This window comes from Heterodontus francisci, chromosome 12 (genome assembly GCF_036365525.1).
Source record: "Heterodontus francisci isolate sHetFra1 chromosome 12, sHetFra1.hap1, whole genome shotgun sequence".
NCBI lineage: Eukaryota > Metazoa > Chordata > Chondrichthyes > Heterodontiformes > Heterodontidae > Heterodontus > Heterodontus francisci.
The window spans coordinates 78,571,948-78,598,702 of record NC_090382.1 but is presented as its reverse complement, the minus strand read 5'-3'; the positions used below and the strand labels follow the sequence as shown (position 1 = coordinate 78,598,702).

Genomic DNA, 26,755 nt, shown 5'->3' with positions numbered 1-26,755 from the left:
GAGAGATCGACTATTGACATGCTGTTCTCCCTTCGTCAGATACAGGAGAAATGCCGTGAACAGCAGATGCCCCTCTACATTGCTTTCATTGATCTCACCAAAGCCTTTGACCTCGTCAGCAGACGTGGTCTCTTCAGACTACTAGAAAAGATCGGATGTCCACCAAAGCTACTAAGTATCATCACCTCATTCCATGACAATATGAAAGGCACAATTCAACATGGTGGCTCCTCATCAGAGCCCTTTCCTATCCTGAGTGGTGTGAAACAGGGCTGTGTTCTCGCACCCACACTTTTTGGGATTTTCTTCTCCCTGCTGCTTTCACATGCGTTCAAATCCTCTGAAGAAGGAATTTTCCTCCACACAAGATCAGGGGGCAGGTTGTTCAACCTTGCCCGTCTAAGAGCGAAGTCCAAAGTACGGAAAGTCCTCATCAGAGAACTCCTCTTTGCTGACGATGCTGCTTTAACATCTCACACTGAAGAATGCCTGCAGAGTCTCATCGACAGGTTTGCGTCTGCCTGCAACGAATTTGGCCTAACCATCAGCCTCAAGAAAACGAACATCATGGGGCAGGATGTCAGAAATGCTCCATCCATCAATATTGGCGACCACGCTCTGGAAGTGGTTCAAGAGTTCACCTACCTAGGCTCAACTATCACCAGTAACCTGTCTCTAGATGCAGAAATCAACAAGCGCATGGGTAAGGCTTCCACTGCTATGTTCAGACTGGCCAAGAGAGTGTGGGAAAATGGCGCACTGACACGGAACACAAAAGTCCGAGTGTATCAGGCCTGTGTCCTCAGTACCTTGCTCTACGGCAGCGAGGCCTGGACAACGTATGCCAGCCAAGAGCGACGTCTCAATTCATTCCATCTTCGCTGCCTTCGGAGAATACTTGGCATCAGGTGGCAGGACTATATCTCCAACACAGAAGTCCTTGAAGCGGCCAACATCCCCAGCTTATACACACTACTGAGTCAGCGGCGCTTGAGATGGCTTGGCCATGTGAGCCGCATGGAAGATGGCAGGATCCCCAAAGACACATTGTACAGCGAGCTCGCCACTGGTATCAGACCCACCGGCCGTCCATGTCTCCGTTATAAAGACGTCTGCAAACGCGACATGAAATCGTGCGACATTGATCACAAGTCGTGGGAGTCAGTTGCCAGCATTCGCCAGAGCTGGCGGGCAGCCATAAAGACAGGGCTAAATTGTGGCGAGTCGAAGAGACTTAGTAGTTGGCAGGAAAAAAGACAGAGGCGCAAGGGGAGAGCCAACTGTCCAACAGCCCCAACAAACAAATTTCTCTGCAGCACCTGTGGAAGAGCCTGTTACTCCAGAATTGGCCTTTATAGCCACTCCAGGCGCTGCTTCACAAACCACTGACCACCTCCAGGCGCGTATCCATTGTCTCTCGAGATAAGGAGGCCCAAAAGAAAAGAAAAGAAAATTCTAAAGGGGGTGCAGGAGCAGAGGGTCCTGGGTGTATATTTGCTTAAATCATTGAAGGTGTCAGGACAGGTTGAGAGTGCGGTTAATAAAGCATACAATATCCTGGGCATTATTAATAGGGGCATAGAGTACAAGAGTAAGGAAGTTATGTTGAACTTGTATAAGACACTAGTTCAGCCTCAGCTGGAGTATTGTCCAGTTCTGAGCGCCGCACATTAGGAAAGATTTGAGGGCGTTGGAGAGAGTACAGAAAAGATTTGTGAGAATGGTTCCGGGATGAGGAACTTCAGTTATGAAGATAGATTGGAGAAGTTAGGACTGTTTTCCTTGGAGAAGAGAAGGCCAAGAGGTGATTTGATAGCGGTATTCAAAATCATGAGGGGTCTGGACAGAGTAGATAGGGAGAAACTGTTCCCACTTGTGAAAGGATCGAGAATGAGAGGGCACAGATTTAAAGTAATGGGTAAGAGAAGCAAAAGTGACAGGAGGAAAACTTTTTCATGCAGCGAATGGTTAAGGTCTGGAATATGCTGCCTGAGAGTGTGGTAAAGGCAGGTTCAATTGAAGCATTCAAAAGGGAATTAGACTGTTATATGAAAAGGAAGAATGTGCAGGGTTATGGAGAGAAGGTGGGGGAATGGCACTATGTGAATTGCTCTTTCGGAGAGCTGGTGCAGACATGATAGGCCAAATGGCAGCCTCCTGCACTGTAACAATCCTGTGAAGACTGGCTTGGGTGGGGAGAGCATTGGAGATGTGACGTTTCATCTAAAAATCTATAAAAATATTGATAATTCCGAAAGATGTTAGTTATATAGTTAGATTTACTTTGAGAGAACGTTAGCTTGCAAGTACTTCCCTTAGTGTTCTTTAGCTAAGTAATATTCTTGTACAAACCTCGTATAGTGTTGCTTTAAATTTATGATCAGTTGTATTTTCCAGTTTATATTTCTTTATGCAGATGTATAGATTAATATTACATTTCATATGAATTATCTCAGCATTTAAATGCAGCAATTATAATGTGATAATTATAATGAATATTAAATCATTAGTTCCATCATAGGTGACAATCATTTGTTATACTCATGACTGCATCTTTTGCTTACGGAATACATGGATAAAATAGCAATATCTGCTGTAGATTGTTCTCTTGAACCCCAGGACACTCTGACTTTGGAGTTCCTCTTTGATTTCTTCTCTTACCCCATTCTCCCCTATTTTGTTTGTTTATTTTGAGATACAGTACTGAAACAGGGAAACTTTGAGGTGACTAGCCCTCATCTGCCCACCTGCACATGGTTAGATTTTAACTGCAAAGGAGAAAAAAGAAGATTGTGGATGAAGCAAAATTTCCCTCTTAATGCCTATGATTAGTTAGTAGTGCTCAGTTTAGTTATGAATTTAATGAAGTTGCCTTTGTGATTTCCCAAAAATCATCAGTACAGTTAGATATCAGTGAGCAGATGTTTTGAGTCTGAGTGTGTAATCCAGTGCATTACTTGGCAGAGGGGTCATTTTTCTAAACAGTTGCCATTATCACTATGCTGTATTAAATGCTTTGGGGTTTGAAAAATATACATTAAGGATGAATTAGTTCTCAGTTGTCCTCTCAATAAATAACAGGTTTAGCTCAAACTGTACAATATAATATTGCACAAATACTTTTTTATCCAATTTTGAATTATATAACAATTTAGTAGAATGTACTTCCCTCTATATAATTATTACAAATATGGCTGCATGAAGTTTTAAATCCCTCGTGGCATTGTCTCAATAATAGGTAAATCACTTGTGCGCTGACAGTAGTAAATTTTTAGAAGCTTCTCCCAAACAAAATCAGCTTGAATGACTGACTGATCGAGTCCTAATTTTTAATGAATGATCTATGATGCCTTGTTTATCATTTTTCTTTTAAAAAGAATGTTTTATTTCTTAATCCAGATTGCTGAACTAAAGCGAGGAGCAGAAATTATAGTTTGTACGCCAGGCCGCATGATTGACATGCTTGCAGCCAATAATGGTAAGTAAAGGGAGTTGTAAACAGTTGAACACTTACTGTAGTTTTCCTTTATCATTTAATGAATGTTAAACATACATGGAAGCCACTTAAAAGCAGAATATAGGGTGATGCACTTTAAAAGGTGAAAGTACTCAACTTCTATATGTTTACCACAGTTTACATTTTTATAAGCAGCGAAGGATTCCTATGTAGAGCCCAGGTAATGGTCACTTAAGTGACTAGCAATGTGGAATGAATTCCTCACAAAATGCACCTACTAGGCAACACTCCAGTCTGATGCATATACAGAATTTGATGCCAATAAGGTACACATGTTATGACTCCTTCCCCCTACCCTAACATCGGATGGTCTTTGCATCAGCTTTATTCATACAATGGTTTCCTGGGTTCTACAGAGGAATCTTATTGCTGCTGCTGCTGTTTTGTGGTGGGTTCTATTTCAAATGCGGTATTATGGAAAACATATGGGAGTGAGCACTTCTCTCAATATAGGCAGTTACTTTTAACATTGATGCACTTCTGTATCTAAAATAACATAAACAACATGCTATAATTTTGTTGAACAGCAATAAGATTTCTATGAGAATATATTCTAACTTGGGGCAATTTTAAAATTAAAAATTATCTTTTGTCTTTCTGCACAGCAAGTGAATTCTTCACTTATTGATAATTTTTCATTTTAGAGTCTGAATTAGTTCAGTGTTTCTTCAGCAATGTTAATTCACTATCAGTCCTAAATTTAGTAGAGTGAAACTATAAAATAACAGGACCATGCAGAATCAATTATTTTCATAAAGTGTGGAACAAGATGGGGGGATTCAGTCCATCGAGAAGCTTCTTTCATGTATTAATCTACCCAGTCATGAATGATAGCTGCCAATTTAATCCCTTGATTTGGAAGCTCTAAATAACCATTTTTGATCTGTTAAAAATAATCTATCAAACTCCAGTTTTCCTACTCATTCCTGCATCTCAACTTTTCAGTCCTGGTGAGCTGTCTTACACGGTTAACAGTTTGCCTTTTGCATCAGTCTTAGCAGGCTGGATCTATTGTGATCTATCTCTATGACGTTCAGCTCTGTTCTCAGCTAGATGTATGTGCAGCTTAGCTCATTTTGTTGAAAACCTGTTTCACTTATCCTGCTACCCTTTATTGAATTTCCAAGTGAATGCAATCCCCCGCTGCAACAAATGGTGGTGCTAAGTATCCTGCATGCGGAGATGTCTCAGGAATTGGCACATCTGAAGTGCAATGGAACACCCTCAACCTGGAGGACTACTTTTCTGATCATGTTCTCTCCCCTGCCATGGCAACATTTTTCTAATTTCAAGTTTCACTTGAGGCTTATTGGTTTTAAATCTTTAGCTTTTAAATTTTCCAAGTGGCCCTAATGGCAAGGAATCTTGTCTGCCGCCAGCGCATGCTAGAAATATTTGAGCAACAAATGCTCGATTTTGTTATTTGTGTTGGAGGCAGGCATACTTCTTCACTGACTCAGCTTGCTCAGAAAATTTTGGTCTTCTGGTTGTGACATTGCTACCAAAAACATATTTTAGAATTGTGCAGATGTCAAACACAGATACCTAACTCTTACTAATCCACTAACCATTAATGAAAAGAAAATCACAAGCTGCTTATAAATACAGATGACCTAGATTTCTCATGCTCTCGTCTAACTATTTGACAGAGTTTGAACTTTTAAATATGTACTGTTAATTTTACTTTAGCTTATAGTTTTCAACTTAAATTTTAAATTTTCCAGCTCCAGATATCATGGTTATCTTATGTGTTTTCTGGAATCTGGTGTCTGCTAACTAATCAGATGGGATAGAACAAATTTTAGATTTGTAGGCCAGTCCGATTATAGCAAATTTAGGACCAAAGTTAGGAGGTTCTTTGTGTAAACATTGATCACAATTTGAACTAACTTTGGTTAGACTGATGGAGGCAAACCGTTGAGCAGTTCAGTGTTTTGGGGCGTGGGGAAATGTAAGCTTTTCTATATCTGTGAGCTGATAAGGGTGAACAGACTTTCTCATTTGTATTTATCTTGTTATTCCCTAATTGGGAATGGCACATACAATTGTTAAGACCAACTGAGTAATCAAAAAAGCAAAGCAATCTTATAAACTTGTAGATAAAATCTTTTATTAAAAGTTATCTGTTGTCTGGTTCTGTACTCGCTGATCAACTCGTGCTTATATTTCCATTTTTGCCTATCTGTATTTTAAGGAGCTGCAATATATTCTCCTCAGTCTTCCTTTCCATAACATATACAAGTTCATTGACTCTGCTTCTATTGCCTTGAAATACGAAGGGTCATAATCATCCTGGTCACTTTTCTCTGAGCCCTGTCCATTGCATTGAAGATAAGCATGCCCCCAAATTGTGGCTTATTTCATATGTGGCCTCAAGGTTCAAGTAACTTTTGGCAAAGTCAGATTCCCTTGGGATACATTCTGATATTTGATTAGCTTTGTGGATAGTTTTGTGTTGGCAAGAAACTTTCAGTGAGGTCAGTAATCTATTTCTTTTTCCACCTTGCTGTGTAGTAAGACTGCACAAATCTGCCAAGATTTAAGCTTTTCTATGACACAGGAGCTACTTACAAAATGATTGTGCTTTAAAATAAAAAACAATTAAATCACATTGATAACAAAAAAATTGCTGGGTATATGTGGGTTTAAAGGTTCATTATGACTTCATTGTAGCACCTAATATGTTTTATATCAGACATGATTGCATGAGAAAGTATGCAGTTTAATATTAGACAAATACTGTATGATATTGAATATCACTTTACTAAACTGTCAACATTATTTGACCCATATGGAGAAAGTTTCCTCAAGAAATTTGATTTGGGCATGCAAGACTTAACCCATCAGAGGTAGGTCCATAATAAAGTTGTGCAGTATCCTGTTACTAAACTTGTGGCTCCTTGTGAATGTGTCATATTCTTAGCAGAATATAAGCTCTACTGTTGGAACATTTTCAAGTGTTTTTTCCACTCTATAGAATTTTAATGTTCTTGTATTCAGATACTTAGAAAGTTAAGTAAAATTACACATACAGCAGTTCCTCAGTACTTACACTGGTTAAGCCTCTAGAGGAAGTATGCAGATACTTGGTATAAAATACACCAACTAATAGCTGTTAAAGGCACATAGCAAGGTCCCTGTCTTCCACACATGCGGCGTAATCTCTAATATGTTCTTTTCCTAGGTGAATGCTGAGACTTGTCAGATAATGGCTGATGTGGCTCCATGCTTCATCTCAGTTTAAAATTGTGTGATGAGTGTTTGTTTGGAGAGGGCTGTTTTGTGAATTTTGCAGGTTCTGCTTGCTCTGATGGTACGCAAGAGAAGAGTTAGAAAACATGGGCGTCTATTTTCACACAGTATTGTACCCAATGTATAATCTGTTCTTAAGAATGTAATATTTCTATGAAGACAAGACAAAGTATAAAACAGAATTATAGTCATGAAAATATGGACAAAGTTGGTGCTTAATTTGAGAAAGATGATTTTTTTAGTTGAAGTACATAAAATAAGTTTGAATGATTTAAGGATTGCTGAATGTTTGCGCAGAGCACTTATTAAAATTATATTTTTGCTATTCCTAGGTCGTGTAACAAATTTTCGCAGAGTTACCTATGTTGTACTTGATGAAGCAGATAGAATGTTTGATATGGGTTTTGAGCCTCAGGTAAGCATTTTGAAGAAAAGTTTTTCTCTGGAAATATTGTTTGACAGTTTTGACTATTGAGTAGTTACATGTCACTTATTTAGATATGTGTCTGCAATGAACAACATTCACAGAAAATGATAATGCAGTGCATTGAAATAATTCTGAATAAGGGAGGTTGATTGGCTCACCTAATGAATCAATTCACATTTTCTTTTGCCTGAGAGATTTGTTAAGTGCTTATATAGCATATGGAGAAGTTCACCGTTTACATGACCAGTGACTTGCTCTGGCAGATAAATGTATCGATCAGGTGTGCTCAGAAACTAGCATTTTCATTGCATGTCATTCTACGTATGTAAATATAGAATTTTATCGTTTATTACATTGTGCCACATCACCTACCCCAGTCATTCCATCAGTACAGTAGTATATTATCTATTTGGTTATGGCAGTTACTAAAAGTTTAGTTTGAGTATTTTGTAGGGATGCTATTTGTTAATTATAGTTGTATAGAGCCCCCACCCACCCTCTGCCTAAACTGAATCAAACGATTTAATTTTTTTTTAAGGAGTTGACCTTGGTTTGCACACTTTGGAGTTACTCTCCCACTGTTTGCTGGAGCATATATTTGAGTGTGTTGGCATTGTTGGGCTTGATTCAATAATGTAACTTCCAAAACAGATAAGACTGGTAAAACTTTTGCATAAGTAATGCAGCGTTATTTTCTTGCTTTCATGATCGCCGTGTCTCTATTGATGCTGCTTTATAGCTAGCTGTGTGTGAGTGATTAGGAGGGAGTAAGTTTCAATCTAATATCTCCCTGCCTCTTGGCTGTTGGAAAGGACCTGGATGCTGCTTGCCCATTCCCTACAACGATGAAGTGCGATTGGTAACTCACTGGGGAATCATGGCCATGTACTAAATTACTCATTCCAGGCACATAAAATTTTGTCAAAGCATTTGAGTTCCTGATGGCATTCTGATTCATAACTTTGCATAGAAGAACAAGGGCAGCATGCATATGGGAACATCACCACCTGCAAGTTCCTGTCCAAGTCACACACCAACCCAACTTGGAAAAATATTGCCATTCCTCCATCATCGCTGGGTTAAAATCCTGGAACTCCCTCCCTAACAGCACTGTGGGTGTACCTATACCACAAGGACTGCAGTGGTTTAAGAAGGCGGCTCACCAGCACCTTCTCGAGGGCAATGGGGGATGGGCAATGAGTACAAGCAATGCCCACAACCCGTGAATGAATAAAAAAAATTGCGCAAAACAGGCCATTTGGTCCAACTGGCTGTGCCCCTGTTTTAGTTCCGCACTAACCTCCTCCCACTGTACTTCATCTCACCCTATTAGTATATCCGTGTTACCTTTTCCTTCATACTTATCTAGCTTCTCCTTAAATCAATCCATGCTACTCACCTCAACTACTTCCTGAAATAGCAAGTTCCACATTCTAATCATTCTCTGGGTAAAAAAAATTCTTCTGAATTCCTTGTTGGATTAATTTTAGACTCCTCCAACAAGTGAAAACATTCTCTCTTTGTCTACCCTATAAAACCTATTCATAATTTAAAATATCTCTATTGGGCCAACCCTCAGCCTTCTCTTATATATTGAAATGCATTTGCCATTCACAAGCCCACTGTGCACATTTCTTAATGTCTTCTTGTACTTTGTTGCAGTCTTCCTCCTCATAATTTTTTTTTTAACAGTTTGCAACAATCTGTACCTAGCAGCAAGTTATAAGTTCCCATGACCTCATTACATCTTGCTGTTACCGTCATCATGAAAATGACAAATAAGATGCCACAGAAAATATTGTTGTCTAATAATCTTTACATTAATGGGGAGAGGAACATAGAACCATTTATGGCACAGAAGGAGGCCATTTGGCCCAATAGTAACCGTGCCGGCTGAGAAAGACCTATCCAGTCTAATCCCACTTTCCAGCTCTTGGTCCATATCCCTGTAGGTTATGGCACCTCAGGTGCGTATCCAAGTGTTTTTTAAATGGGATGAGTGTTTCTGCCCACACCACCCTCTGAGTGAAGAAAATTACTCCTCTAATCCATCCACTTTAAATCTATGTCCCCTGGCCACTGACCTTTCTGCTAATGGAAATAGCTCTTTTTTGTCCACTCTATCTAGGCTCCTCAATTTTATACACCTGAACTAAATCTCCCCCTAGCCTGCTCTGTTCTAAAGAAACCAAACCCAACCTATCCAATCTCTTCTCATAGCTAAAGTTCTCCATTCCTGGCAACATCTTTTGTAAATCTCCTCTGCACTCTCTCTAGTGTGATCACATCCTTCCTGTAATGCAGTGACCAGAACTGCACGTAGTAATCTAGCTGCAGTCTAATCAGTGTTTTATACCGTTCTAGCATAACCTCCCTGCTCTTATACTCTAGGCCTCGACCAATAAAGAAAAATATCCTGTATACCTTTTTGACCACCTTATCCATCTGCCCTGCTACCTTCAGGGATCTGTAGACATACATTCCAAGGTCCTTCTATTCCTGTACACTTTTCAGAAAACCTTATTGGTTTTATTAGTGATTTTCGTATATTTATGACCATTAATTTTGGACTCCTCCCACAAGTGAAAATGTCCTCTCTATGTCTACCCTATCAAACCACCAGTTCTTAGAGACCACTGGAGGCTGCCATCCGAAAGGTAAGTTAAAATTTTTCTTATTTCTATTGTAGAGCCAGAAGGAGCAGGAGTGCTCATTAGAGCCACAGGCTGAGGCTGGCTACTACTAGCCCACATCTTAATTGCCTCCCTAATTTTCCCCCCGACCCCATCCCCACCTTGTGAACAGCAAGCTAAATCTGGGTTGAAGAATGGCATCCGCAGCTCACCTGTAGTTTCTTAATGAGACCAGTTTCTCTTGGTGCTGCTGCCGGCCTCATGAGATGGTTTGTGTGCGATCTTATTTCTAAACCGCAATTTAATTCTGATAATTGTTAATGAAGATCAAAAAGAACTGTGAAGATTAACCATTTCTATATTCATTTATTAATAGGTAATGCGAATAGTAGAAAACATTCGACCAGACCGACAAACGGTTATGTTTTCTGCTACCTTTCCCAGAGCTATGGAGGCCCTAGCACGACGAATACTAACAAAACCTATTGAAGTGCAAGTGGGTAGTAGGAGTGTCGTTTGCTCTGATGTCGAGCAACATGTGGTAGGTGTTGGCCAGTAGTGCAACCTGTTCATTATGATCAGGCAATTTATTTCCATAGTTAAATGTCTTCGTATAGCAAACTACAGCTCTACAACCTGAGAAGGAATTTTAATTTTTTTATGGGTGGTGCTATTATAGCCATTGCATTTATTATTGTTTTTCTAAATGTTGCCGCTTAAAAGTGAAACTTTACTCTTTCTGAGACATTACACTTTGTCATGCTAGACCCCCACCTGCCAAGAATGAAGCATATTAATTTCACCATATGGACATTAAATTTCAAGTTGTTGCTGGGAAGAAGAGAAGGTCAGCTACGAGGGCTGCCAGACACTTGTCTGAAAGACATTTACATACCAATAGGGCCAAGGTAGGTTACTTCCCTTATCCATTTAACCAACAATGGTCTTTGAGCACCAGACATTGAAGGCAGGGAAGCGCATTCCAGGCCCTGCTAAGATGATACAATCCATGGAGCCAAGACATGGTCAGACCAGTTAGTCATATGACTAACCTGCTTGGCAACCTGGGTTTTTCTGAATTGTGCAAACAGTTTGAATTCAAGAGTGTCGGTTTGCTCCTGGACTGAAAAGACCTTTCCTGGCTGGCTCACCACAGCCTCTCCAGTCTGCTCCCATCTCTTTCTCACGGAACTGAAGACACATGAACCTCGAGAGAAAAGTCTCCAACAGCGAACAAGGTTTAAGAAGAATACTTGGCCCCAACAAAAAGCAAGATCTACCTACAATGAAGGACTCTACAGTGAGCTAGAAGATCCGTAACAAAAATCCTCTTCAGAGATTGCCTCAACCTTTTCCACTTTATTTTTTGCTCTGTTGTCTTTATCTGCATGTGTGTATCGTGCATGCATGCTAGCTTGGGCGCGTCGTGTATCCATAGGCTTTAACCGAATTAGAGTTTAAGGTTAATAAATTTCAACCTTTCTTCTTTAAACCTAAGAAAACCTGTTTATGCTGGTTTCTTTGCCTTATAATTGGAAGTTAGTGGACAAGGATTCACTAAGGGGGAGCTAAACACACGGTGTGTTTAAAATTAAACCTTGTTACGGTAAGACCAGGTGAAGGCTGAGTGGGAACCCTAGACCCCTTTCTCACTTCGTTGTAATAGAAATTTGGGGGCTACCGTCCTGGATTTTACCCACAGACAAACGAGAGAAATTGGAAGTGGGAAACCGAATTGTTCCCAATCAAAAAGAGCCAAGATTTCAATACAGGTATTCTGGTGGTTGTGTCTGCTTGAATACTAACATGTCTGCAATTGAAGCAAGTGGCTCCGCAAGCCAGGGTGAAGTAACTTGGGATAAGTTAAAAGCACTGTCTAGGGAGGAGTTGAGAAAAATGGTTGGGCGGTGTGGGATCACTGTACATGGCAAGGCTAGGAAGTCTGAACTCCTAAGGCTGGTGGCCAACCACTTTTCCCTTGAATCTGAAGAAGCAGAAACAGGGTTAGATATCGACTCTGACAGGGTAATGCTAGCAAAGATACAATTGGAATAGAGAAAACTTGAATTTGAGGAAAGAGAGAGGGAGTAAGAAAGTGCCTTCCAGAAGGAACTTGAAGAAAATGAAAGGCCAGAGTTGGGGAGAGAAAGAATATTTCTGAAGGAATGTGAAGAGAGAGAGCTGAAGAGGCTTGAGTTAACTAGGGGGCGACAGAGTAACCCCAGTTAAAGCATGGCCAATATGGAGAAGTGTAATTCAGAGCTGGGTACAAAATTGTCAAAACTATTTCAACTAATCCCAAAATTCAATGAGGAAGATGTAGAAGAATTTTTTGTGTCCTTTGAGAAACTGGCAAGGCGGCTAAAATGGCCAGCTGAGACCTAGCCTCTTTTATTACAAAGCAAGCTAATCGGAAAAACACATGAGGTTTATTCCCTGTTGTCAGATGAGAGTTCATCAAATTATGAACTGACAAAAAATGTAGTCCTCGGGACATATGAATTAGTACCCAAAGCCTAGCGCCAAAAGTTTTGAACCCTCAAGAAGCAAGCTAATTAAACTTATCTAGAGTTTGAAAGTAAGCAAGCAGCTGGTTTTTGATCAGTGGCTAAAGGCTCTTAAAGTACAGCTCAGCTATGAGAATCTGAGAAGTAATTCTGTTAGCGGAATTTAAACACTCTCTCCCACTCTCCATTAAGACCCATGTAGAGGAGCAGTGGGTTCAGAGAGCCCAGCAAGCGGCCGTTCTGGCCGATGAGTTTGCTTTAATTTATAAGTCGTTTTCCCAGGGGAGAACCTTTCGTAGTCAGCCCCACAAACCTGAAAAGGACAAAGGGTAGGAAGGTGATAGGAGCCCAAATAGTCCTGGGAGAGAAAGGAAAGCAGGAGACACGGGGGCCCTCTGGCCACAAAGGAAGGTGCGGTGAGCAAGAGTGAGACCAGGAGACCTATGTGCTTCCATTGTAATAAGGCAAGTCATCTAAAAGCTGACTGCTGGAAACTAAAGGAAAAACCTGTAGGGTTGATCAGGGCACACCTGCTCAGTGAAGATGGAATTCTGGAGGAGAGCATAACAGAGAAAGCTGTGGCTTTAACTTCAGTAAGAGTGCAATCCAGGAAGCTTACTACTGCAAGTGCAGGAAAGGTTATTAGGATTCCTGAAGGCTATCAGGGTTTTGTGTTTGAAGGGAAAGTAACCCCATACCCCTCGAGTGGGGCAAGCAAACCCATAATAATTCTCAGGGACACAGGGGCCACTAGATCCCTTTTACTGGGAAAGACCTGACCTTTCACCCAGAGTGCGCAGTGAACACCAGAATGGTGGTGAATGGTATTGGAGGGCAGTGTCTGCCTGTACCTGTATACCGGGTGCACCTGGAGTGCGACCTAGTTTCAGGACCGGTGACCATGGGGATTGACCCCAGTTTGCCTGTGGACGGGGTTGACCTGCTCCTAGATAATGATCTGGCGGGGGTGAAGGTGGTAGTCCCCTAATAGTGAAAGAAAGATTGCAGGAGGTCAGAGAGACGGGGCTGTGGCAGGAGACCGACCCCTGCAGTTTCCCTGAATGTGTAGTGGATCAGGCCATTATCAAACCAGCTCCCCCAGAGGAGACTGAATTAGCACTGCGGGCAGATGACATGGTCTGTCTACCTGAGACTTCTGGCAAGTTAGGAGACCCAGGGAATGAATTAAATAAATTTTCCCTAGCTGAGGCTTAGCGAGCCGACCCAGTATTACAAGAGTTAGCACAGGCTGCCCAGTCTGACAGTAAAGCAGAGGGAGTCCATGATTGCTACTATTTAAAGAATGAGGTACTGATGAGGAAATGGAGTTCTCCTCAGAGACCTGAGAGCAAGGAGTGGACAGTAGTTCACCAGTTAGTGGTGCCACAGAGGCACTGGAGAGAAATATTAAGAAGGGCCCACGAGACTACAGTGGCTGTACATGCCGGTATACGAAAGACCAAAGCCCGCATAAGACTGCAGTTTGACTGGCCAAATCTCCACTAAGATGTGGTGGAGTACTGCAGGAGTTACCACATATGCCAGATTGAGCGGAAACGCCAGGCTACAGTGAAACCTGCACCCCCTAAGTCCTGCACCAGTGTTAGGAGGACCCTCCAGCAGAGGGCTGGTGAACTGTAAGGGATCCCCGCCGAGAAGAAAAGGGGACAGGCAGGCACAAGGCTGGCAAAAGGTTAGAAAGGGAAGAGAAAAAAGCGACCAAGAGGGCAGGTTAAAGGATGTCCGGGAGGAATCCTGAATAAAAAACCCTGTTGTCTGGTCAGCAAAACCCAAAGAATTTGAAAAGTTATACCCCACATTCTCCTAAATAAGTAAACCCCATCAGAGTTCCTAACAACATTTACAGGAACCTGCAGAGACAAAGAAACACTTCTAGGGGGGAAGAGAAACCATGATGGTGATGCCTCACCTAGTTGAAATGCCATAGGAAGATAGGAACAGGAGTAGGCCATTCAGCCCCTCAAGCTTGTCCTGCCATTCAATGAGATCATGGCTGATCCGCGGCCTAACTCCATTTACCTGCCTTTGGCCCATATCCCTTAATATCTTTGCTTAACAAAAATCTATCTATCTCAGATTTAAAATTAACAACTGTTCTAGCTTCAACTGCTGTTTGTGGGAGAGAGTTCCAAACCTCTACCACCCTTTGCGTGAAGAAGTGCTTCCTAACATCTCTCCAGAACGGTCTGCTCCTAATTTTTAGACTATGCCCCCTAGTTTTAGAATCTCCGACCAGTGGAAATAGTTTATCTTTATCTAGCCTGTCTTTTCCTGTTAATATCTTGAAGACTTCAATCAGATCACTCCTTAACCTTCTAAATTCTAACAAAAACAGGCCTAATTTGTGTAATCTCTCCTCGTAACTTAACCCCTGTAGTCCAGGTATCATTCTTGTAAACCTATGTTGCACTCCCTCCAAAGCCAATATATCCTTCCTAAGGGGTGGTGCCCAGAACTGCTCACAGTACTCCAAGTGGGGTCTAAGCAGGGTTTTGTACAGCTGCATCATAACCTCTGTGTCTTTATACTCCACTCCTCTAGATATAAAGGCTAGCATTCCATTAGCCTTTTTGATTATTTTCTGCAGTTGCTCGTGGCATTTTAAAGATCTATGCACCTGAACCCCCAAGTCTCTTTGGACATCCACTGTACTTAACCTCTTCCCATTTAGAAAGTACCCTGCTCTATCCTTTTTTGGTCGAAAATGGATAACCTCACACTTGCCCGCATTGAAATCCATCTGCCACAGTTTTGCCCACTCACCTAGTCTGTCAATATCTTTTTGCAATTTTATGCTATCATCTGGACTGTCTACAATGCTGCCTAACTTTGTATCATCAGCAAATTTGGATATGTGACTTACTATGCCATCATCCAAGTCGTTAATGAATAATGTGAATAATTGAGGCCCCAACACAGATCCCTGCGGGACACCACTAGTTACATCCTGCCAATCGGAGTTCTTCTTCTTTTGGGCCTCCTTATCTCGAGAGACAATGGATACGCGCCTGGAGGTGGTCAGTGGTTTGTGAAGCAGCGCCTGGAGTGGCTATAAAGGCCAATTCTGGAGTGACAGGCTCTTCCACAGGTGCTGCAGAGAAATTTGTTTGTTGGGGCTGTTGCACAGTTGGCTCTCCCCTTGCGCCTCTGTCTTTTTTCCTGCCAACTACTAAGTCTCTTCGACTCGCCACAATTTAGCCCTGTCTTTATGGCTGCCCGCCAGCTCTGGCGAATGCTGGCAACTGACTCCCACGACTTGTGATCAATGTCACATGATTTCATGTCGCGTTTGCAGACGTCTTTATAACGGAGACATGGACGGCCGGTGGGTCTGATACCAGTGGCGAGCTCGCTGTACAATGTGTCTTTGGGGATCCTGCCATCTTCCATGCGGCTCACATGGCCAATCGGAGTACTTACCCATTATCCCCACCCTCTGTCGCCTACCACTCAACCAACTTTCTAACCATGTCAATAATTTGCCCTCAACTCCATGGGCTTCTACCTTAGTTAACAGTCTCTTATGTGGAACTTTATCAAATGCCTTCTGGAAGTCCGTATAAATAATAACCATAGACACTCCCCTGTCCACTACCTTAGTCACCTCTTCAAATAATTCAATGAGATTTGTCAGGGATGACCTTCCCGTCATGAATCCATGCTGGCTGTCCCTGATTAACTGAAATTTTTCTAGGTGTTCAGTCACCCTATCCTTGATTATAGACTCCAGCGACTTGCCCACCACAGATGTCACGCTAACTGGTCTGTACTTTCCTTGGTTCCTCCTTTCACCCTTCTTAAAAAGTGGAGTGACATGTGCAACTTTCCAATCCAGAGGGACCACTCCTGAATCTAGGGAACTCTGAAAGACTATAGATAGGGCATCTACAATGTGCTCCCCTACTTCCTTTAACACCCTCAGATGGAAACTGTCAGGTCCTGGGGATTTCTCACTCTTTAGTTCCATTAATTTCCTTGTTACTGATGATTTACTTAGGTTAATTGTATTAAGTCCGTGTCCCCTATCGGCTATTAATTTTTTCGGGTCTTCCGGCAAGTTATCCTCCTTTTCAACTGTAAATACTGAGGCAAAGTAATTGTTCAACATGCCTGCCATTTCCCCATTATCAATGACAATATCTCCATTTTCAGCTTTTAGTGGGCCTACATTGCTCTTGACCACCCGTTTTCCCTTTATGTAACTATAAAATTTCTTCTTATTGATTTTGATGTCCCTTGCAAGTTTCCTTTCATAATCTGTTTTAGTAGCTCTTATAAGCTGCTTTGTGACCCTTTGCTGGTCTTTGTATTGATCCCATTCGGCTGGATCTGCTGCGTTTTGCATTTTTGTAAGCCATTTCTTTTTGTTTTATGCTATCCCTAATCTCTTTAGTTGTCCATGGCTGTTTTTTCTGTGAAGTGGAGCTTTTTCCTCTCTGGTATATACTCGCTCTGTATTTTGTTAAATGTTTCTTTAAATATTCTCCACTGTTCTTCAGTCGTTTGACCCATTAAAAATCTTCCCAGCTTACCGTGGACAGTCTGTCTCGTCCCGGTAAAGTCAGCCTTACCCAAGTCTAAAATTCTAGCAGCTGATTCGAGCTTTTCACTTTCAAACGCTACCTTGAATTCGATCATGTTGTGATCACTATTTGATAAATGTTCATGCACAGTCAGGCTACTAATTAAATTTGGCTCATTACTCATAACTAAATCTAATATTGCCTGTCCCCTTGTTACATCTGGGACATATTACTGTAGGAAACTATCCCGGACACATTCCAGAAATTCACTACCTTTCTGACCGGTGCTAGTCTGCCTCTCCCAATCTATGTGTCAGTTAAAATCCCCCATTAATACTACTCTGCCTTTGTTACACACTTGCCTAATTTGTGCATTTATACAATCTAACACCTCAGAACTGCTACCAGGGGGTCTATACACAACACCCATTACAGTTTTAGATCCTTTTCTGTTCCTCAATTCCACCCATACGGTGGATGCTTTCCCCTCATTATATCCTCCCTCACCAATGAGGTGATATTATTTCTAATCAGTAAGGCTACTCCACCCCCTCTGCCATTTTCCCTGTCCCTCCTGTAAACTTTATAACCAGGTATATTTAGTTCCCAGTCCCGACCATCCTGCAGCCATGTCTCCGCAATGGCCACCACATCATAATTTTCCATTTGAATTTGCGCCTGTAGTTCATCTAGTTTATTTCTTACACTTCGTGCATTTGTATATAGAACTCTTATTTGGGCTATACCCCCTAACCTGTCCCTTAGCACTGATGCTTTATTCGCCTGTTTATTATCTCTCTCTTCAGGTTTAACCAGTGTACTTCTTGCAGTTTGGTAGCAATCAGCTTCACCACTAACCTGCATTCCTATCTTCTCTTTTAACTTGCTGTTTTTCCATGCAACTGAACCGTTCCCACCGCCCCCACTATTTAGTTTAAAGCCCTATCTGCAGCCCTAGTTATACGATTCGCCAGGTCTCTGGTCCCAGCATGATTTAGGTGGAGCCCGTCGCATTGGAACAGCTCCCTCCTTGCCCAGTACTGGTGCCAATGTCCCACGAATTTGAACCCATTTCTCCCACACCAATCTTTGAGCCACGCATTTACCTGTATACTCTTATTGGCCCTTTGCCAATTTGCTCGTGGCTCAGGTAATAGTCCGGAGATTATTACCTTTTTGGTTCTGCTTTTTAATTTAGCCCCTAGCTGCTCATATTCCCTCAGCAGAACCTCTAATCTCGTTCTACCTATATTGTTGGTAACTGTGTAGACCACGACAACTGGATCCTTCCCCTCCCATTCCAAGTTCCTCTGCAGCCCAGATGAGATCTCCAAACCCTGGCATCAGGTAGGGAACAGAGCCTTTGGGACTCTCTATCCTGGCCACAGAGAACAGTGTCTATGCTCCTAACTATACTATCCCCGATTACGACTACATTTCTCTTTTCTTCCCCTACTTGAATGGCTCCCTGTACCGCGGTGCTGTGGTCAGTTTGCTCATCCTCCCTACAGTCTCTGCTCTCGTCCACACAGGGAGCAAGAATCTCGAATCTGTTGGACAAGGACAATGGCTGAGGCTCCTGCAACACTACCTCCTGGATCCCTCTACCTGCCTCACTCATAGTCACACCCTCCTGTCCCTGACCACTGGCCGAATTCACGGTAGTTAATCTAAGGGGTGTGACTGCCTCCTGAAACACAGCGTCCAGGTAACTCTCCCCCTCCCTGATGTATCGCAGTGTCTGAAGCTCAGACTCCAGCTCATCAACTCTGAGCTGGAGTTTCTTGAGCAGCCAACACTTGCTACAGATGTGGTCACTAGGAACTACAATGGGGTCCACCAGCTCCCACATCATGCAGGTGCAACACATCGCCTGGCCCTGCATCTCTATTTTATTTAATTAGATTTTAATTTGTTTTTTAAATTTCCGACTGGTCTTTAGTTTTTAATCTGTAAAATATTTCTCCTATTCACCTTTAATCTGAAATCAACTTAGAATAGGTAGTTCAAATTAGCAGTTACTTACCAACCAATGAACTTACGGTTTTCCTGTGACGTCACTCTTTGTTTTTTTTTCACTCTTTTTACTCCCTTAAATTACCCAAAAATTAGACTTACACTAGGAACCTTTGTTCCCCCCAAAAAACACTACCTACTATATTCAAAAGAACTGTAGACCTTTTTCTTTACTTTAGTTACTTACCGAGCTATTTAGAGTTATTCCCTAACAGCTGTTACTCACCAACCAATCACCTTGCAGCTTTCCTGTGATGTCACTGTTGACTTGTTTTTCAAAAGCTCCGGCACACCTGGACTGCTCCCGGAAGGTAAGCCGGCTCGCTGAATGAACTCTCGCTCTCTCTCCAGGTCTGTTTATACTCCTGCTCCACTCTTGCTGTTTCCTGCTCGCTGAATGAACTCTCGTTCTCTCTCCCGGTCTGTTTATACTCCTGCTCCGCTCTCGTTGTTTCCCGCTCGCTGAATGAACTGTCTCCCGGTCTCTCTCTGCTCCGGCTCCGCTCTCGCTGTTTCCTGCTCGCTGAATGAACTCTCGCTCTGTCTCCCGGTCTCTCTGTGCTCCGGCTCCGCTCTCGCTGTTTCCTGCTCGCTGAATGAACTCACTCTCTCTCTCCCGGTCTCTCTCTGCTCCAGGTCCACTCTCGCTGTATCCCACTCGCTGGGAGTGCAGTAGAGTCTGCACAAATACCTGCAGGCAGGAGTGTCCCAGAAGACAAAGGGGAGATTAATAAAGAATCCACCTCCACAGTCAGGAAAAAGGGGAACCAGCCATCCCCTGAGGTGAAAAACCCTTGCATGACTCATCAAGGCACTGGAAGAGAATTCAGAGTGGAAACGCCCACTGCTGCCACCCCTGAACAGAACTCCAACCTCGGGCTAGTTAAATCTAACCCTCCCCGCTACAGATCTCAACAAGAACAAAGCCCCCTTAGGCAGTCATGGAAATGTGCAAACTGAAAAAACTGCCCCAAAAACACATGTTTATTGGGATGCCAAAAAGGGGCAATTAAAGCAGCAATGGCACCAAGAAAAGACAGGTTGTAAAATGTTTTAGGATCTAGGAATGAATGAGAGAAATGCATGTTTTTTTTCTGTATCTTATATTTTCTCTCCTTTTTAATGAAATGCACCTTTTCTCAAATCGCATTTCATTCTGCTGGGTGTGGAGGTGTCATGCAACACCCCCACCTGCCAAGAATGAGGCATATTAATTTCGCCATATCGACATTAAATTACAAATTGTTGCTGGGAAGAAGAGAAGGTTTGTTACAAGGGCTGCCAGACACTTAGCTGGAAGATATTTGCATACCAATAGGGATAAGAGAGGTTACTTCCCTTATCCATTTAATCAACAATGGACTTTGAGCACCAGACATTGAAGGCAGGGAAGCGCATTCCAGGCACTTGATACAATCCACGGAGCCAAGACATGGTCAGACCAGTTAGTCACATGACTAACCTGCTTGGCAACCTGGGTCTTTCTGAACTGTACAAACAGTTTGAACTCAAGTGTCGGTTTGCTCCTGGACTGAAAAGACCTCTCCTGGCTGGCTCGCCACAGCCTTTCCTGTCTGCTCCAATCTCTTTCTCACGGAACTCCAAATCCACTGAAGTCACATGAACCCCAAGAGAGAAAAGTCTCCTACAGCAAACAATGTTTAAGAAGAATACTGGGTCCCAACAAAAAACAAGATCTACCTACAATCAAGGACTCTACAGTGAGCTCGAAGATCCTTAACAAAAACCCTCTTCAGAGATTGCCTCAAACTTTTCCACCTTATTTCTTCTGCTCTGTTCTGTGTCTGCATGTGTGTATTGCGTATACATGCTAGCGTGGGCACATTGTGTATCCATAGGCTTTAACCAAATTCGAGTTTAAGCTTAATAAATTTCAACCTTTCTCCTTTAAACCTAAGAAAACCTGTTTATGCTGCTTTCTTTGCCTTATAATTGGAAGTTAGTGAACAAGGATTCACTGAGGGGGAGCTAAAACATGGTGTGTTTAAAATTAAACCCTGTTACAGTAAGACCAGGTGAAGGCTGAGAGGGAACCCTAGACCCCTTTCTCACTTGGTCATAACAGCATATTAATAAATACAAATATAAACTCCCACCAATGCATCTCAAGTGAAGCTAAGCCACTGTAAGCAGTTCCAATAAAACTAAAAAAAAACTTGATAATGAGCTGAACAGATATGGAGAAATGTGGGCTGTAAAAGATCAAATAAAAGGCTGGGATGGGAAAACGTGGCCTCTGTTAATACATAATTTGCATGCGGTCTGACCACTGTATTAACAATGATGTGAGATGGAGGAAGTGCTACACAGCAATCTAGTGGCCAGAACTGGGTAGGACTGAGGGTGAGGCTCAAGGCCAGCTGCTCACTACTGAGAAAAATTGAGCTGAAATCAGATGGCTGTAAATGGACCAGGTGGTTTGGGATGCCCACACAGGGCAAGGGAGCCCTGTGTTTCCCCATTTATTGGTGAAAAAACATGGAAATCATTTTTATACGTCTGTTAACGGCCACATCCAAAAATAGAATGGAATAACAAATTGGCAGGTGGACCTGCATAATGTGACACAGCACCACCTAATAGTGGGAGACTTCCTATAATGAAACTGTTTTACATAGTGTTTTGCCATTATAAAATGTGACTTAAACATATTTTCCACGTCAGTTTTTGTGGACAGCAGGTGTGCTCCATGTGTAAGACTTTTATTATGCTATGAGGCACCTATCACATTACTTGTGGACAGTTGGAGGTTTGATGATATGTATTAAAAGGAGCAGAAAATTGTTGCCAGACTTGGCCCTCCCTTTTTCCCTCATCCTTCCCCCAGCCCCAAAAAATATCCACAAACTCCTGTTCCATGACTTAGCAGCATTAGCATCACCCTGGGATTTACAAGGGGGCCCCAGTATCTGACGAGACTGGGTTAAGTCTCAGTATCTGGCAATATTTTGAGAAGAATCTGGGAGATGGGTTCTGATATTCCTGGAGCATTGCAGAAGTGGGTTCTGGGAACACTGATGCAGGTGCTGAACTCTGCAATGTTGGGGAGCAACGGAAATCTCTGATTATGGGAGCATTGAGGGAAGTTCTTGGACTGGGAATGTATTTTGAGGATTTATTGGCATAGGGGAGGGTTGGTCATTTGGGTCCCAGGATCTGGCAGTGGGTTAGAAAGTCCTGGGGAGGTAGGCCCTGGGGCTCAACAGAAAGAACAAGGCTCTCAACAGGGTTTTGCGAGCATAGAGAGCCTAAGTCTGACAGTATTGGGTGATTGCGATTTAGGAATATTTGGAAGACAGAGTCTGATATAGCCTTATGGATAAGAGAACCCCAGAGGATTGGGACCCAAACTGCATTAGGTACCTATTGGACCTGGAAATGCTACGCTCCAGCTGTCCATTCCTGCCTATTAGCACCCTGCACTGCCCAACTGCCTTGTGCGGCCTCGTGGAACATTCATCCACCAATCTTCATGTGGTTAGCTGGTTCCGGTTTTTACATTCTAACTTAAGACATTTAGTACCCACTGATTAAATTTATAGTCTTTAAAAACCATAATATTTTCATAAGGCACAGAAATTACTTCAGGATTGCTCAAAAGCTTTGTGTTTACACCGTTTCTCTGTTTTTAGATTTTAAAAAATTCCTAAAGCCAAAAATTCTTTAAGGGAAGAGATTTTTAAAAATTACATTTTTATCTAAAATAGAGTTAGAAACCAATCAGAAGGCCCATAAGTCAAAAATCACATTTCCAATCATCAGTAAAGAAATCAGAGCTGCTCTAAGCTGTTGTCTGTGTACAATTAATTTTTTTTAAAAAATACATTTTAATTTCATCGGCTGAAATAAAACTCAGAATTCAGTCTTCATTTTTTTTGCATTTTGGAAATTGTAAAAGAAATCCAAATCCTCTCAGGATGAGGAGACACAACCTTCCACTTCAATTCATGCTGATGCACAAATTGCTGCAAAATTTGTCAACAGCACATGCACATGTTCTGCAATACAGGATAGTCTGTTGAACTGGTTTGAAGCAAAATTATATAATAGCACTCCAAGTTATTGAGACAAGCTGAGATCTTGAACTAAACTTTAAAGAAGATATTAAAAAGCACAAAGAACATTCAGTAGGTAAATTTAGTCACGTTATCGTGAAGTACTTTTTTGTCCTTATTTTGTTTAAAATCTTCTGTTGAATGTCAGTTTAATTCACTGCGTAAAAAGTAGTGGCTGGAATTTTTTGAAAAACCATCTTAAATGATTTAGTGCAATGCTGATGTCGCATTTCTTCCTGAGAAAAGTTCACTTAGATGTTTTCAATGTGACATGCATACATGAAGGTTTTCCTCATAAAAGCTTGATATAGGAAGTAAGATCAATGGGCTGAATTTAATGGAACCCCCCCCCCAGAGATAGGTGAGGGGGCCCATAGAAGGTTGGGTGTTGGGGAGGGCCCGTTGCCTTCACATCACAGTGTTTTTAACTCGGGGGTGGGAAGGGCCGAAGATGGTCTTCGGACCAGAATCCATTAAGTGTCCTATTAGCTATTCAAGGGCCTCTTCCTGCTGCTGCTGGAATTAAGCCAGCAGGGGGACGGTGGGGGAGGGGAGGCAGGCCTCCGCCACACAGGGATGTCACGCAGTGAAAGGAGGTGACTTCCCAGCGGGCTTGGTGGGGTGGCTCCTCCATGGGCAATTTGTGACCCACGGAGGGCCCCCACTGGCAAAAAACCCCACCTCCCTTAACAAACACCCTTCTTCTCCCCCCCCCCCCCCCCCCCCCCCACCCCGCACTCATTGCCCACCCTCCCCTCCCCACCCAATTGCCGGGGCTTGCTGGACTGGCCCCAGTGACCCCACCTCACTTACCTGAGGTCCACGGCTCCAGTGCTGGGCCTGGTCCCAGGCCTGGTGTAGTATGGGCACTAACGACTGCTCCTGGTGCTGTTTGTACTACTGAGCTGCCAGCCCTCTGAGTGGCAGCCCTTGGAGGCGGAATTTCCATCTTTAAAGGGACTGGGAGCCCGGTGCCAGGCTCTTAATTGACTACCCGTTGTTGAATCCTGCCGGGGGCAGGGCTCCAAATGGCCAAGGCAGGGTTCCCACCGCAATTTTGGCCTGACTCTGGGAAGCCTACCAGCGCGACAAAATTCTGCCCTATCTGTACAGTAAGTGCATGCTATTTGCAGATATTTGCAGACCATTGTGCAGATGAAACTATAAATAAACAGTTGATCAATATATTAATTCAGTTAACAGATAACTTATAGAATGTGTAGTTGATTATTAGTATATAATCTGTGTAACAATAACAATTGCATTTATGAAATGCCTTTAACATAGGTATATGTCCCATGGTGCTTCTCCAAGGTGTCGGGGGGAAATAAATGTATGTCAGGTCAAAGAGCTACTAGGAAGGGTGACCATGAGTTTGGTCAAAGTTTTAAGTAGGGTCTTAAAGAAGGAGAGATGGGGATTTAGGGAGGAAATGCCTGAGCATGGGGCCTAGATGGCTGAAGGTACAGCCAGCAATGGCAGGTGAAGGGAGTCAGAAGAGCAGGGCTTTTGGGAGGATGGGGATTAGTTAAGACTGATAACATTGCTGAAATAGGGAAGGACAAAGACCATGAAGGGACAGAAGAATAAAGATTTTAAAGTTGAGGTATTTCAGTGTCCGTAGATACTATAGGTCAGCAAAGGAAGGAAAGATGGGTGAGTGGTACTAAGTGTCAGGTAGGGTAGGGGGAGCAGAATTTACAGAGGCTGGAGGATGGAGGACTGGTCAGTACAGCATTGGAATAGTGAAATCTGGAGGTGACAGTGGCATGGATGAGAGTTTCAGCAGAAGGTGGGCTGAGGTGAGGAGGAGGTGGGTAATGTTGCAGAGGTTGGTGTTTCTGATGGAGAGGATAGGAATATGGAAGCTTAACTCAGGGTCACCGAGATTATAAACGGCCTGAAATAGAGCTTGTTAGTGGGGGTGAAATTTCCGGTAAGGATACTGAGTTTGATGGGACCAAAGATGATTGCTTTTCTCCTCCCAGTGGTTAGCTGGAATAAATTGAGGCGCATCCAAGACCAAATGTTGGGCAAGCAGTCTGATGAAACAGTGTCAGTGGAAGGTGGAGTGGTGGAGGCAGGTCGTGTCCTTAACGTATGCGCGGAACCAGGCTGCATGTCTTCGTATAATGCTGCCAAGGACCAGCATGTAGACGAGGAGGAGGCCAAGAGCAGTTCCTTTACGGCAATCCCACTGAGCAGGAGGATGGTGTGGTCAACATTGTCATTAACTGTAATTTGTGGTTCAAGACCATATGTAATGAAAATAACCGAAATTATAATTCCACATATTTATTTGTTTTTTTTCTTCAGATTGTCATAGAGGAGGAAAACAAATTTTTGAAGTTGTTGGAACTCCTGGGTCATTACCAAGAAAATGGCTCTGTTATAGTGTTTGTGGACAAGCAAGAGCATGCTGATGGTTTATTGAAGGACCTGATGAGGGCAGCCTACCCCTGCATGTCATTACATGGAGGTACTGTGTATAGTCAATTACCATATAATCCCAGTGTTCATTTCTACCACAATTTTCTTTCCTTTCTCCTCCTTGTGCAGGTGTTGACACACTCAAGTGTGTGGCTCTGTGAGCGCTAGTAGGTAACTTTTTGAGCCTCATTTAAGTAGCCATTCTTCAGGTGTAGACAGATAATGGGTTAAAACTCTGTTTTGACTGCAAGTTTATTGAAGTTAATGGAAAAGAAAATCAGGTGGGGGTATAATGGGTGGCCAATCCACTACAATGTTTTGTTCCCCACCAAAGTTGAATTTTATCCCCAATTTGTATTGTAGCAGCTTGAATATGGAGGACATCACCACTGAGTCAGCATATATGTTCCAAGAGGCTGCTGGATAAGAATCAGAAGTGGGAATCCTGATATTTCCCTAAACTGAGATGATTTAGCTGAGCATGATCCATAGAATGGTTGCAGCATAGATGGAGGCCATTCGGCCCATCGTGTCCGTGCCAGCTCTCTGCAAGAGCAACTCACATATTCCCACTCCCCTGCCTTTTCCCCGTAGCTGTGCAATTCTTTTCTCTTCAGATAATTATCCAGTCCTCTTTTGAAGGCCTCGATTGAATCTGCCTCCACCACACTCTCAGGCAGTGCATTCCAGATCCTAATCTCTTGCTGCGTAAAAATGTTTTTGCTCATGTTGCTGTTGCTTCTTTTGCTAGTCACCTTAAATCGGTGTCCTTTGGTTCTGGACCTTTGGCCAATGGGAACAGTTTCTCCCTATCTACTCTGTCCAAACCCCTCATGATTTTGAATACCTTTATCAAATCTCCTCTTAATCTTCTCCAAGTAGAGCAGACCCAGCTTCTCCAGCCTATCCACATAACTGAAGTTCTTCATCCCGGGAACCATTCTTATAAATCTTTTCTGCACCCTCTCTAATGCCTTAGCATCCTTCCAAAAGTGTGGTACCCAGAACTGGAAACAATACTCCAGTTGAGGCCAAACCAGTATTTTATTCAGGTTTATCATAACTTGCTTGTTTTTGTACTCTATGCCCCTATTTATAAAGCCCATGATCCCATATGCTTTATTAACCACTTTCTCAACTTGCTCTGCAACCTTCAATGATTTGTGCACATATACCCCCAGCTCTTGCACCCCGTTTAGAATTGTACTGTTTAATTTATATTGCCTCTCCTTGTTCTTCCTATCAAAATGAATCACTTTGCACTTTTCTGCATTAAATTTCATCTGCCACTTGTCCGCCCATTCCACCAGCCTGTCTATGTCCTCTTGAAGTTTATTGCTATCCTCCTCACAG

At 42.6% G+C, this 26,755-nt stretch overlaps 1 protein-coding gene across 1 annotated transcript in view; it reads left to right on the top strand.

Moving 5' to 3' along the window:
• ddx46 (DEAD (Asp-Glu-Ala-Asp) box polypeptide 46) overlaps positions 1-26,755 on the top strand; it is a 99,735-nt gene that overhangs the window by 48,078 nt on the left and 24,902 nt on the right. Inside the window, exons 13-16 of the mRNA XM_068043702.1 lie at positions 3,400-3,478; positions 7,102-7,184; positions 10,206-10,370; positions 25,289-25,451. Of these exons, the coding sequence (XP_067899803.1) occupies positions 3,400-3,478; positions 7,102-7,184; positions 10,206-10,370; positions 25,289-25,451 (490 nt within the window). The remainder of the gene's footprint in view (positions 1-3,399; positions 3,479-7,101; positions 7,185-10,205; positions 10,371-25,288; positions 25,452-26,755) is intronic.